Source organism: Pollicipes pollicipes, unplaced genomic scaffold (assembly GCF_011947565.3).
Source record: "Pollicipes pollicipes isolate AB1234 unplaced genomic scaffold, Ppol_2.1 Scaffold_1600;HRSCAF=1878_pilon_pilon_pilon, whole genome shotgun sequence".
In the NCBI taxonomy this organism is placed as follows: domain Eukaryota; kingdom Metazoa; phylum Arthropoda; class Thecostraca; order Pollicipedomorpha; family Pollicipedidae; genus Pollicipes; species Pollicipes pollicipes.
Genome location: NW_023595962.1, coordinates 7,781,506 through 7,795,666, shown reverse-complemented (window position 1 = coordinate 7,795,666; position 14,161 = coordinate 7,781,506). Strand labels below are relative to the sequence as shown.

The window sequence follows — 14,161 nt, the reverse complement described above, 5'->3', positions numbered from 1 at the left end:
CCACGGATTCCTTCTGTTCGCCCAAAAGGCTCCATACGCCATTGCTGGAGTCCCACATGTATCCTGCCGGAGTGTTATCGGCGGGCCTGAAGCCTCCATATTGGTATCGGGTTATTTTCAGTTGCCCGGAGGGCACTGCGCTGTTGCTGGGGCCAATATAAGTCGACGCACTGAGGCACTCGATGCTTAAAGCCCTCTTCATCGATCTAATGTTATTTCCCTTTGATCTCATTTGCGGAGGGCCCTTCACTCTTGTCGAGGCCCTTTCTACTAACCTGACTGGACACTTTTAATCTCACAGGGGCTTGCTACAATGGTTTTGGGAACTTCATATTTGCCCTGGAGACCCTGCACTGCTGTCTGGTGTCCTATACGCTCATCTGTCGGGGCAGTTTAGATCGCTCAAGGGCATTTATTCATGTACACTGGTCTTTGAGTTCATCCCGTTTGCTCAGAGGCCGGGAGGCCTCTGGCCGGGACCCGGTATGTTTACCTGCCGGGACACTCCCGACCGTTCAGAGACTCACCACATTGGTTTCCAGTGCTTCCTGCCTGCTCTGATGACCCTACACTGTTGATGAATGCCTCTTTGTAGGCCTCCCGCGGCACTGTTGGTCGCTCAGATGTGCTTCTCGCTTGCTCTGATGACCCTACACTGTTGATGAGAGCCTCTTTGCAGGCATCCCGCGGCACTGTTGGTCGCTCAGATGACGCCCCTTTCCCTCTTGGGTTTTCCAATTTTATCGGAGGGCTATGGTGGCCTAAATGTTAATCGACCGGGGCACTCTTCATCGCTCCGGGGCCCTCCACACTGGTCGTGGGCTCCTGCGATGGCGCCAAAAGGATCTCACTATGTTGCCGAAAGCCCCACACGCTCCTGTGAACGTCAGGGTCCTTCGCCTACTCGTTCGTACAGGCTTGGCTAGATTAATTCAGTGCACAAATCCGAGACCTACACGGTGATGACTTCCCCTGGTGCATTAGTTTTAGAGCAGCAATCGTATGTGTTCCAATTATTGTTTTGTGCGCAATTGTCGAGCAGAATTTTACACGCAGCCGACGTCGTATACCCTATTTCCGTTGGTTATTGAATCTGTGACACTTTCCTAACTGTGGATCACGTCCATCAGCTATCAGCTGGTCACATCAACCAGCCGGCTGGACGCCGGAAACTGGTTAGCCAAAAATAGCCTTGAAATGAAGTGTCGCGCTTGGTTTTGAGGGTACTTAGCAGCCGACTTTACCTGATTTTGTCTTATTTGCCCCGAAAAGCTTTCTCTTCAAATGACGGGAGCCGCTATGATCTGGGGGAGGTGTAAACGCTCCGTGGATGTGCATACGCACCACCAATCCTTGTCTAGGATTGCGCAAAAGAAGGTGTGTCCCCGTGTAAAAGGAGCATGTGCAAAAATATTCAAGTGCCATGGTCAGAATACGAGAATTTCTTTTTTACAGGCGGTTTCAAACTCCACGAGAAGTAACAATGTTACCAATCCTCTCCCCTTCCTTGACGAAATCCTGAATCCGCCACTTCTCCTTGATGACCCTTCACTTAATCACTCCTCGCACTTGTTGATCTGTCTAGGTAGAGAATGTCAATCCCATTACACTTGTGAGGACGTCGGTGTAATAATTATAACTTGTTTGTCAGCCTTGGCTGTTTTCGTGCTGCATTCTGAGGGGTTATCCATCATTACAACTGTGATTGGGCAATCACAGTATCAACAAGGAGGCGTGGGTTCAAGACCCACCAAAGTGTGCTCCTCTGCTAGTCTGTCCGCATGTGTTGATCATGCCAAAATGTGCGCAACATGCAATATTGTACCACAATGAAATATTTGTGGCACTGCTAAGGCTTTGAGGGTTCTCAGCGCGTTGTTCCATTTTCTGTGTATTACGCGATAAAATACAGATGCATGAGGCGTTTCGGAATACCTTTGAAGAGAGTACTACAAAACTCCGTCACAGACAGAGAGCACACGTCACCCATTCACTCGCGTGCTGCTACAGGCTAGACCAGCACTTAAACGCGACAGCGCACAAACCGACGACAGCATGGCCGCGCGTAACAGACGTCGAGATGGGAACGAACTGGTACACCACACTGACGTCATTGTGGGTCACATGCCCTCGCGGTTGACAAGCTAAAATGAGATCATTTGGATACGCTACCATTCACCTTGCAGACACAAACACGCTGCAGTCGCATCGGAGCACGAATTTGAAGGCAGAGGGAGCCGCTCTTCTTTTCCCGGCAAGGAATGCGTAAGGCAGAGATAACAAATACTGCGAGTGTTTCCGTCTATCCATTGATGAACAGTGCGTGTCTTAGGTTCACTGGCAATGTACTCGCCCCAGCTCTCAGCTGACCTATGACGTCAGCACCGACTACGAACCATCAACACTGGGCCATCGCTGACCCAGTTTTGGTGCTCGTGCTGACCCCCGACCGCATAGGCTCTTAGCCACGTGCCACCATGCTTCAGTTTCAGAGCATGATGACTACGTTACTGCTTGTGCTTGTGTAGACGTGACGATAGCACCGGCGGCGGAACGGGGTCTTCTTGCTCGTATGAGCACCTCTTCACCCAAATTGGGCAAGTCAGAAAATAGCAAGAGCAATGCACACACATATCTCGATGCAAATATCATCACCGAACGCTCTCGAGACGCGAAAAGCTCTCCACCGTGCAACATAAACCGGACTGAAATTAATTAATTAATGAACCGGATGTTCAAACCTGAATGAATATCCTAGCACATGAACATCTTACAGCCATCAAGTGCCCATGTCTCTCCCGGAGTTTACGTGTAAACATGGAATTTTCTACAGCGATCGAAATGCCGGGCACACAATGTCTCCAGTAGCACTGATTAAGATGCCTACATTCACGTCAGCCGGCTGTCACCGTAGTTACCCAGCCGTGTCCTTGGCCAGACTCAGCAGCGCAGCCAGCTCGGCAGACGTCTGAGCCCAGCGCAGCCAGTTCGGCAGACGTCTGAGCCCAGCGCAGCCAGCTCTGCGGCAGACGTCTGAGCCCAGCGCAGCCAGCTCGGCAGACGTCTGAGCCCAGCGCAGCCAACCCTACGGCAGACGTCTGAGCCCAGCGCAGCCAGCCCTACCGCAGACGTCTGAGCCCAGCGCAGCCAGCTCTGCGGCAGACGTCTGAACCCAGCGCAGCCAGCCCTGCAGCAGACGTCTGAACCCAGCGCAGCCAGCTCTGCGGCAGACGTCTGAACCCAGCGCAGCCAGACCCTACGGCAGACGTCTGAGCCCAGCGCAGCAGCCCTACGGCAGACGTCTGAGCCCAGCGCAGCCAGCCCTGCGGCAGACGCCTGAGCTCAGCGCAGCCTGCTTACGGCTCGCGTCACGTTGAGAAGCAGACAAGCGAGCACACGGCCTCGTATTTGGCAGCATACATCTACAGCCCCCACCACGCCCAGCTTTTGTTTTGGTTGGTCTGTGTTGCAGTGACATCTGTCCGCGGGCATTTCAATCTCTCGCTACGATAGCAGCGTACGCGGGAAGGCGGAGACGCAGGCCCATTGACGGGATTAACATTAAGGTGTTCTCAAAAGTTTTGATTCCGTAAAACCTTTCTTCGCTTTAGTGTCTGCTACCATACGTCTTTTCCCGTGCGTTAACTGGCAACACACATGACCTCCAATGTAACTCCCCAATGACCTGTCGCTGAAGGAAACCGGAATCCGCGAGCAATTTGCGTCTTCGGAAAGTGGCGCCCTGGTGTTTCTTCTTTTCTTCGAGCTCCTCCGATGAAGTGACGGCACCAGCCGTTGTGGTCTCCCCAGAGTGAAGCCGTGTAGATGCATGCTGCGCCTCATCGGGCGAAGTCAAACCAACGTCCTCTGGCTCGACTGCATGCTTGGTGGTCACTAGCCCTTAACCGCGTAATTCATAGCGCCGTTTTCCTCACTGTTGTATCCCTCACTCTGTCTCCATTCCCGGGACCTGCATGCCCATCTCCCTCATCCAATCACTTTGCCTCACACGACGCCTTATTCGGCGTCGGCGATCTTCTGCAGCCAGATCTGCAGCCGCAGGCCGCGCAGCCCGGCCACGCGGCAGTTCTCCGTGTGTGTGCGGCCGTTCAGCACGAGCAGCGTGTCTCCGTCGGCCGCCGCTAGATGACACTGGAAGCGGCCGGCCGAGTTCAGAGGGCGCTCCGGGCGGCCCCAGCGGTCCGGCTCGGACAGCGAGCCGCCGCCCACGCTCGTCAGGATCTCAACCTGACCTGGAGGGAGGGAGGGACGTTAGCCAGGACACAGACGAGGCCAGCTGGCAGTGTCACTGCACCTGAGCACGAAGAATATGAGCTGGCTTATTTTTGTACTAATGGAGCGTGGCATCTGTCGTCGCAAACCGTTTTAAGACGAGAGCGACATAGGGGGTCACACTAACGCCCTGGGTCACGATGCAACACCCATTCGAATTCGAACCCTCCAGGTGATACTGAAAGACCCTGGCCACTAGGCAACCATGTCTCGTGTAATTTCGGAATAAACACATGTTTGAATGTATACTTCTTTAAAGGCCTAAAGCATCCCTGATTGTTTCCTTGAGTATGGCTTGGTATATGGATAATTTCATGAGCAATGGCATTGCTGGAAGTGCACTTTAGACGAGGAGAAAGAGGTTTCAATCGAATGCTGTGAAAGTGCGTACCATAATTTCATCTTTTGGATGACCGGCGGTGATAGGGCAACAAATGCTAACTAAGCTAAGGCATCAGTTCATTTCGCAGCTAGGGAAAATTAAGAGCTTCTGGTGCCTAATACAAATTCCGAGCTCATGACTCCTGCAAACAAATTGCTAGTGCTTGCCGCATGCACGATATGAATAAGCCCAGCGGAACAAAGCAAGCTTAGCAAGGCTCCAGCACCCACCTGACTCCAGGTCAATGACCATGACCTCAGCCACGCCCCGGGCGGTGGCGTACAGGTCGTAGCCATGTCCGGAACGGCTCGGGTGGAACGTGACGTCACTGATGTTCAGCGGCGTGCGCACGTCGAAAGCGAACACGAGACCGTCACCTGAAATGACGTCATGTCACCAATAATAACTGGGGTCAGCTGGCATAGCATTTGCGATATCGCACCAGCATTGATACGACGTCAATCATGATGCCTGAGGCCGATTGGCCAATGGCGTGGATCTGGCTATGGTGAATAGAAGTTTGCGGTCGCTGGGCTGCACTTCCCCGCGACCCTTATGACAATTCTGTTTGGTCGGCGCTCAGTAGTGACCGTTCAGCATAATTTGCCTCATATACAGGCATGAATATATCAATGGGGCCTAGCTTTCGTAAAGGCGGGGTATTGAATACCGTACATGGCGGCCGAAAATCGTACATATATTCTGAAACATTTCATTTCAAACACAAACCTATTCACGCCACCCAGCTAACACACTCTGTTTTATTAGGACTGTCAACCAGCACGGCCTTCCCACGCCATACACACCAACAACCCTGCCATGCACACCTCGAGCTGGTTGAGTTCGGCTGGTTGAGTGTTACGGGAAGCGGCTACAGAAGGCAGCCATCATTAGTTGTCATGTCTCTCAGGAGATGGCGTTGCAAGCACCAGCAGTTTACATTTCCCACGCTAGATGGCGTTGCTTGCCGACTGACCGTTCAGCCGCTGCACCGCCAGCGTGGTGACCGGGCCGCGACGGACGGTGACGCAGCTGGCCGAGTCCGGGGTCAGGTACGGCTCGCCAATCAGGCTCGGTTGCGCGCTCACAACCGAGTCCGTCAGCTGATCGTACAGCAGCTGGCCACTGGGCCGTGACGTCACCGGTTCCATGCAGGAGATCACCACGAAGCCGTCTGATGGCGAAAAAACAGCATGTAGGAAGATTCGAACCTACAACGTCGCGGTTATCATTGTAGATTTAGGTTCGGTTCGTTCGTAGGCTGGTGCCGCTGAGGCTTGGCCGACATGGTGTGGTGTCATTGCGAGCCTGCTTTTGGCGAGCCTATAATGTGACCGTCTTCTGCAGTGGCCATGTCCAACCCAGCGCACTGATTGTGGGATCTGGACGACGGGCCCTTGCGAATACTCGTTTAGTCCAGCATATGACGCACAGGATTGTGAACAAGCATATGACGTGTCCAGTTCGATGAGCATTGCGATAATCCGGGGAAGGCTGTAATACGCTTTACGCATTATAAAAAGAAGACATATGGCCAAGTGTAAGCCTATCATTATGTTTTAAATATGTTAAGCAAGACAAAATGACTATTGAGCATTCGGTCTCAAGTCATCAACAGGTTGTGAACAATCCACCACCTGCACCTACGGGTTACAATAATTTAGCATTATCCCACTTGTTAATTCCATATTTTTTAACAGAATCTAAAAAATTCATCCAAAACAAGTGTCATTACTCCAAACAGCAGTCCTAGCCTGCACATCCCTTTCCAAATGTAATCATGATCTAGTTCATTTGTCTGAGTCAAATTACGCATGACTAACACCATGATATGCACTTACAAGTAGCGTAGGCAAGCAAGACAGCGGACATGACGTGCGCCATTTGGCGTTTTCAGCTTAGCTGAAGAATCAATAGGCTTCCAAGCCTAGTTCTTACAACTAACCGCAATGTTGGATTCAATATGTATTTTAACCTCTTTACATCATATTTACGGAGATCAGCTCGGCGTCTTTGGGTGTTGGAAACCACGCACATTCAACCACATGGTAAAATACACGCAGCAACGCACAAGGTACGTTGCACGTTGGAGTGCGAGGAACGTACAGATGCGAGCGAACTGGGCCTTCTGTGGCACGCAGTTGTAGGGTGTCAGGTCGACCGACTTGACGAAGTTGAGCGTCTTCATGTCCACCTTGTACATGCCGCGGTGGTTGCTGTGTGTGACGAAGGCGTAGCGGAACTTCTGGTCGGCCAGCTGAGGCAGGGAAGCAGGAGAGAGCTGTGTGAGGGCTAAGCTCGCGCTCCGCCTGAGCCATCAGTGTCTCATCAAGAGTGGGAGAGTCTCTGCTCAAACGTATAATGTAACGTTTTATAACGTAATCTCCCTGGCTTGGCTCTTGAGAACTCATTGAGAACTTCACAACTTGAGACCGACCTCTGTTCCCACAAATCACTGAACTGATCTTCTGATACATGCTGGATGAAACGGATATCCCGTTACACCGGGTGCATCCTTACTGTAGCGTGCGCTTACCCATCCGCCACGGGCGACTTCCATACGCGCTCAATCTCAAGCTCGCACCGCATCACCGCGACATCTGTCAGAATCCGTGTCTGCACAGTCACGCAATCAACACTGCACCCCTACAGCACCCCTTACGCTGACCTCTGCTGCGACGTTGACCTCTAGAGACCTTTGACCCGCCGACTGCGCCCTCGACTGACCTCCGACGGCGGCACCAGCATGTTCATCACCAGGTCCACGTGGTCGTTGATGGGCTGCAGGTGGACGGTGAAGTGGCGCCGCTTCTGGCTGGCGTTGCGTATGACCTGCACTGTTCTCACGCCGCGGTTCCCGGCGGCTCGCCAGTTGAGAACCCACACCTGCGGCGGCGTGTGTGGACGGGTGGTTAGAGAGTGGCAGCGAAGCCGGAGACCCGGGTTCGATTCCAGCCGTGCCGGACTTTTCACAGGCTAGTGATTCCGTCACAGTGTGAGCACGCAAACGATGTAAGATATTACTTGTGGTGATGAGTAATGTAGAAGTTGTTTCTTCCACTTTCAACCGTGGCGTGCACGGTGCACGGTGCACGGCGTGCACGTGCACTATTTGGACTACAGTGAGTAGGGCAGCACAATGTGCAAGATCTCTGTGAATGATTAGCACTATCAAAGGCGCAGGATTGCACTCTTCGCGAGCGATTAGGAATATTTCTCAAGGGCTGCCGTATGTCGGTCGGCATGTTACCGGCCAACCGGCTGCACTTAGAAATGTTCCGTCAAATGGTGAAAAAGGAAATGTCGCAATTTGATGGCTGATTCACATTGACCGCCGTTAACGCTCACACAGCGATACCATATGCAAACGAAAGCATCCGACGAACACAACAATCGGCATTTTTGACCGATTTATATTTCCAGCTGATATTGTTCCCATAGCCCTATGATTCGCACACAATCGCTACTGCCGCGCGCGACGTTAGGTATTTTTACTTGACCACCGCAACTTTACAATCGTTACTGCCGCGCGCGACGTTAGGTATTTTTACTTGATCACCGCAACTTTACAAATTGCCGTTGTGGGCGACAAGGCAGCATCGAATGATGCGCTGCCACGAGGTGAGCCGAAAAAATGGAAGCTTTCGACCGATACACAGGATGCAGAGATAGCTGATTGCCCTAAAGCAATGCTATGAAAAGCAAACGGCCGCAGTCCTCGCGCGCGATTTTAATATTGTGCATTGGCTGTCGCATGTTGGCCATTAAGCCACGACCGGCAGGTCACACTTAGCTGCATAGTAAGAGGGTTATGTGAATAAAACAGGGTGTTGACGGCCGACGATCTATTTACATCGCCGTTCAATAATGCTCCTACAGTGCGAGCATCTACCAACAACGCTACCGCATGCATGACCTCAAATATAAACGCATTTGACCGAGCGATGTGCTCTCCTGGGGTGAAAAACATATATGCCTTTGACCGAAAAGCATGTTGCAGAACAAGCTAATGGCCCTCCAGCGGTGCTATCAAATGCACGTTGTCACACCCTTCGCGCGCGATCAGTAGCATTTTCCTTTTAGCTGTCTTATGTTGGCCATCACTCTACTGGCTGGCCGACAGCATTTAATGATGCTCAGTCAGAGGGTGAAGAGAATAAAACGGGTTCCTTCCCCCGACAGTGATGCTACATTGCCAGCCAATAGCTATACGACAGTGAGCACTGCTGCATCTATGTAGCTCTAGAGGTCAAGATCGATATATATATATATATATATATATATATATATATATATATATATATGTGTGTGTGTGTGTGTGTGTGTGTGTGTGTGTGTGTGTGTGTGTGGTGTGTGTGTGTGTGTGTGTGTGTGTGTGTGTGTGTGTGTGTGTGTGTGTGTGTGTGTGTGTGTGTGTGTGTGTGTGTGTGTGTGTGTGTGTGTGTGTGTGTGTGTGTGTGTGTGTGTGTGTGTGTGTGTGTGTGTGTGTGTGTGTGTGTGTGTGTGTGTGTGTGTGTGTGTGTGTGTGTGTGTGTGTGTGTGTGTGTGTGTGCATTCGTATATATATGCAAAATAAGTTGTTTTGGAGTGAGCTTGCCTTGTAAGCTGGCATGCCATACCGCAAAATAAACGGGTCTTTCGGTTTATATCAGGTTTTTTCTCCAGACTGGCGAATAGGAAAACTGCACGCCAGCATTCTGGGTCGTTCCAACTCGCCCCGTCCGCTCGCAGCCCGTCCATGCCGCCCCCGTGTCCTGAGGCGTGCTGACCTGGTCGAGGTGCGGCACGTACTGCAGCTGCACGGGCAGCTCGTCCGTGGACACCACGTCCACCACCAGCAGCTGCCGGCGGCTGATGAGCAGCACGCGCTGCAGCATCGGCTGCGTCACGTACACGTACACGCCGGCCACCTCCACGGCCGCGCCCCACTCGCAGGCCCGCCGCAGCCCGCCGCACACGTAGTCCTGCAGAAGGAACGCGGGGGCGGACGGTTAGTAAGGGAGAGTCATGGGAGAGTCACAAGGAATTGCGCTGTTTGAGAGTGAGAGAGAGTAACATATGGGTGCGCTGTTTGAGTGTGAATGAGAGTCAAAAGGGGTGTATTGTTTGAGAGTGAGGGAGGGTAACACAAGAGGTGCACTGTTTGGGAGTGAGGGAGAGTAACATAAGGATGCGCTGTTTGAGAGTGAGGGAGAGTAACATAAGGGTGCGCTGTTTGAGAGTGAAGGAGAGTCACAAGGGGGTGCACTGTTTGAGAGTGAGGAGAGTAACATAAGGGTGCGCTGTTTGAGAGTGAGGGAGAGTAACATAAGGGTGCGCTGGTTGAGAGTGAATGAGAGTCAAAAGGGGTGTATTGTTTGAGAGTGAGGGAGAGTAACATAAGAGTACGCTGTTTGAGGAGCGAAGGAGAGTCAAAAGTGGCGCACTGTTTGAGAGTGAGGGAAAGGCGCTGGATCCAAAATCATTCTACATTGCACCATTGCCTAAAATGTCGAAATACTGATATCTGAGTGCCAGGTACAACGTCAGAGCCCTGGATCAGACAGCATACTGATACCTGGGTGCCGGGTACGACGTCAGAGCCCTGGATCAGACAGCATACTGATACCTGGGTGCCGGGTACGACGTCAGAGCCCTGGATCAGACAGCATACTAATACCTGGGTGCCGGGTATAATGTCGGAGCCCTGGATTTGATGCTCCAGCCGGCAGCTGCTGGGGTCGTACACAGAGATGCCCCAGTCGTGGAACAGCATCAGCTGACTCTCCGAGTCGGTCGGCTCGTCTGCTGACATACACACTCAGATCAGCACGTGGGGAGTTGTCCACGGGACTTCCCAGGCCGCGGGCGGGTGGTTGAAGCATGGCTGCGGATCACTGCGGACATCATCAGGATAAGCCTTGAGCGTGGCAGTCGGTGGACTTCCGTTTCATGACTCGTTGGCTCTGACTCTACTCAGGAGTTGTCCTAAGTGATGAGCTAGACTCGGGTCTAAATAGCTTGGCCAAAACGGAGCTTACCGATGCAAAGTATAAGGAACCGGCCTGTAAATTGACGGTGATGGATGCATCTCTGACGCAATGTCTCGGCTCATCCCGCGAACGGTACAACAAGCGCGATAGTAAACAAGCTGTATCATTGTAACAAAGTTAATCAAGTGATCCTACACAGTTACCATCTATCTGATATAGAGTGCGCAGCCCCGCTTAGTACCCCGCCCTCTTCCCCCTCTGATCTGGCCTTCACACACTACTATCTGACCAGGCACGTACGGTCCGTCGTTTGGCATGACCTGTCCAGTAAAAAGAAGTCCTCCTCGGACCTGTCCCTATCGTTCTCAGTCGATAAGTGGGAATAGCCATCCCTTCAGGACTGATCTGGGCAGTAAATAGACCTCATACATGAACTTCACATATACTGGCCTCACCTTCCGGCCAGGCATACGTAACGTACCCCGTGTCCTGACCCACTCAGCTCACAGACCACGCCCCCTGACCTGACAGACCCAATCTGCACGCTTCGGGTCTCCCCTGACCTACACGGCTCGCATGCTCCGTCCCCTGACCTGGCTGCGCATTCTGACCAGGCGTGCGTTACACACTCCGCGCCTAATCAAAACATACCGCAGACCACACACTCTGACCTGGCTGCGCCTTCTGCTGCACCAGCAGGCTGCTGACGGCCCGGGCGTGGCCCGCGGAGTTGCTCGCCTCGCACATGTAGGCGCCTGTGTCACTGACTGTCAGCGGACCAATCAGGAGTCCGCTGCCGCCCGCCGTGACGTCATACCTGCCCGCCTGCGGGCTGATTGGCGTCTCGTTCTTCAGCCAGGTGATCTGAGGCGCGGATAGGTGTTAACGAATGTCATGTTGTGTTTGCATCGCCTGGTCGCTGGCACACTAGTCCGGCAATGATCATTACGTGAAGCTTGGACGGTACTTGTCCACGTTGTCCAACGCTATTTTTTGGTTGTTTCTTAGTGTTTTTTTTTCTACGAACTCAGGCCAGGTCCACAACTGTAATTTTCCTTGGAAAGGTAGATATCAGTTGATTCGAGTACCTTTTTCGGAGCTTTTAATCCGCTGCAAAAGCCACTTCATCCGCCTTTTAGTTTCGTCCGGGCAGCAACGTTGGTTGTTGACATGTTTCACCGTAGTTAAGCAAGTTTCAACGCCCCTTCCACAAGTTTGACATTTCAATTACCGCGCACGGACAATCGACGCGAAGGGCGGTTCCAAGACACCACCGAGACACCGCAGCAGCGCGCCCTTCAAGGCAACCGATCCCTAAACGACTCGATAAATCCCTCCCCACGACGTGAGTAGAATTGGATCGCGATCCTCCGGGCCACCATGCCTCGGGCAATGACCCAATATCATATAAGCACCACGGCGTAACACAATGGGCCAATATCCCATCACAGTGATGTAAACGGATGACTGGGCACGGCCTGGGCCGGCGTTAGCCCTGGCAGTACGGTAGGGTGGCGTACTTGGGGTGCTGGTATTCCTGAAGCGTGACACTGGATGTGTGCCATCTGGCCGACGCCCTTGTTCTGCAGACGGCGATCGACCTCCGACAGCGGTGGCGCTGCGGCAGACACCGGTCAGGTCAGGTCAGGGCAGGTCAAGGCAGATCAGATCAGATCAGATCAGATCAGGCAGGGAAGGACAGGGCAGGGCAGATCAGGTATGACCACATCAGATCAGATCAGATCAGATGAAATCAGATCAGGGCAGGGCAGGGCAGGTCAGGTGAGGGCAGTTCAGATCAGATCAGATCAGATCAGATCAGATCAGGCAGGGTATGGTAGGTTAGGTCGGATTAGATCAGATCAGATCAGACAAGATCAAGCACGGCAGGGCAGGGTAGGGCAAGTCAGGCCGGCGAGGTCAGGTGAAGCCGGGTTAGGTAGGTCAGCTTATTCTGTCGGATAAATTCGAGTGAAGCAGATGAGGTCAGTCGGGCTGGGGGGCGTTAGGTGGGATCAGATCAGGTTGGGTCACGTTTATTCGCGTTGGTGGATTGACGGAAAGGACAGGATGAGAGAACGCAAACCATGCAAGGGAGACGCGAAGAAATTTTGCAAAAAGAAAAGTTGTGGAGAAACCGATCGGCCGCGTGGTATGGTGTCTACAGACCGGGATACCTGCGCCTGGCTGTGCATACACACGCCGAGCATTTGACTGGCTACGAACAAAAAGACGGCATGATGATCTATCATTGTTTACGAGACACGGCTCCGACGCCTCGCCGGTGCACTCAGTGAACAAGATGGGACGAGCGCCACAGACCCGGGCCATGAGGCAAAGCATGTGCGCTTTTCCCTCCCTGCCCGGAAGGAAACTAACGATGAGGATTAACTCAACCTAGTCCACCCGTTAAACACGGTATTGTGCCCGTGGCCACCCACTACCCAGTCCAAATCATTTACACCCACCTGTCTGCCAACCGTTTGCATTTGTCCAGGCTATATGACCGCACAGTCGAAGTAACCGAAAGCCGTCTGCAATTTGCCTGCACTGAAGTTTCAACAAATAAGTTTCAGACAAATTTGCACAAAAATTTGCCGCGTGCTGATCATTTCAAAAGAAGCGAGAACAGAGTTAATTATTCCTTCATGGCCAATGGGGTGGCAGTATTTGAATGACGTTTCTGTGGCGTTATGCATGCATGAGTGACCTTGAAGTAGTCAGCACGGAATAGTGCGCACATCTTCGCGAGCGCGTAGCTCAGAAAGAAGATGGTTTTAGGTCTTAAGAGGGGTAGGGCTCTGAGCTACACCAAAGGATCTTCAAGGTCGTTATCTCAGTTCAAAACTCCACACAAATGTGAAACACTCTCATTTAACACAGCGCATCCAGGGGGAGAGTCGCCCAGTGTAACCATTGTTTTGGGGAGAAACTGAACACGGAGGGAAGAGGAATTGAGAACTAGGAGGGGAGCTGAAAACGAAGCGAACGTGCGTAATGTAGTAACGTACGGACGGACCTATACACCTGCTGTCTGGGCTGAAAGAACAAGCTCTCATCAGCACTTAATGAGGCGAGGCATCGCCTGCTCTGTCTCTGCTAGTGTTTCCTGTGGCGCATTTACCCTCGATACACGAGCGCCACTTCTTCCGCAATTCCGGTGGTGTACACCCGAATTACAGTTTCATGGCACTATTTATACGTCAGTTATCCCACAGCGTCATGACCACTCATTCTGTGGATCCTGATCACCCTCACGCCTTATGAGTCCGTGTGGTTGCTAGCTTGGCAATGCTGCCTTCCCAATTACGGACCCTCTGTATACCCGAGATGGCTAACTCTGCATGCACACGCACTACCACGGTGTGTGTGTGTGTGTGTGTGTGTGTTGTGTGTGTGTGTGTGTGTGTGTGTGTGTGTGTGTGTGTGTGTGTGTGTGAGAGAGAGAGAGAGAGAGAGAGAGAGAGAGAGAGAGAGAGAGAGAGAGAGAGAGAGAGAGAGAGAGAGAGAGAGA

General features: G+C 52.4%; 1 protein-coding gene across 1 annotated transcript in view; it reads right to left on the bottom strand.

Moving 5' to 3' along the window:
* Positions 1-1,872: 1,872 nt before the first annotated feature.
* LOC119090581 (follistatin-related protein 5) overlaps positions 1,873-14,161 on the bottom strand; it is a gene marked incomplete in the record, with an annotated part of 95,925 nt that continues 83,636 nt past the window's right edge. The window contains 9 exon segments of the mRNA XM_037213414.1: positions 1,873-4,253; positions 4,906-5,052; positions 5,652-5,849; positions 6,782-6,932; positions 7,403-7,561; positions 9,445-9,639; positions 10,335-10,459; positions 11,319-11,511; positions 12,168-12,265. Of these exon segments, the coding sequence (XP_037069309.1) occupies positions 4,018-4,253; positions 4,906-5,052; positions 5,652-5,849; positions 6,782-6,932; positions 7,403-7,561; positions 9,445-9,639; positions 10,335-10,459; positions 11,319-11,511; positions 12,168-12,265 (1,502 nt within the window).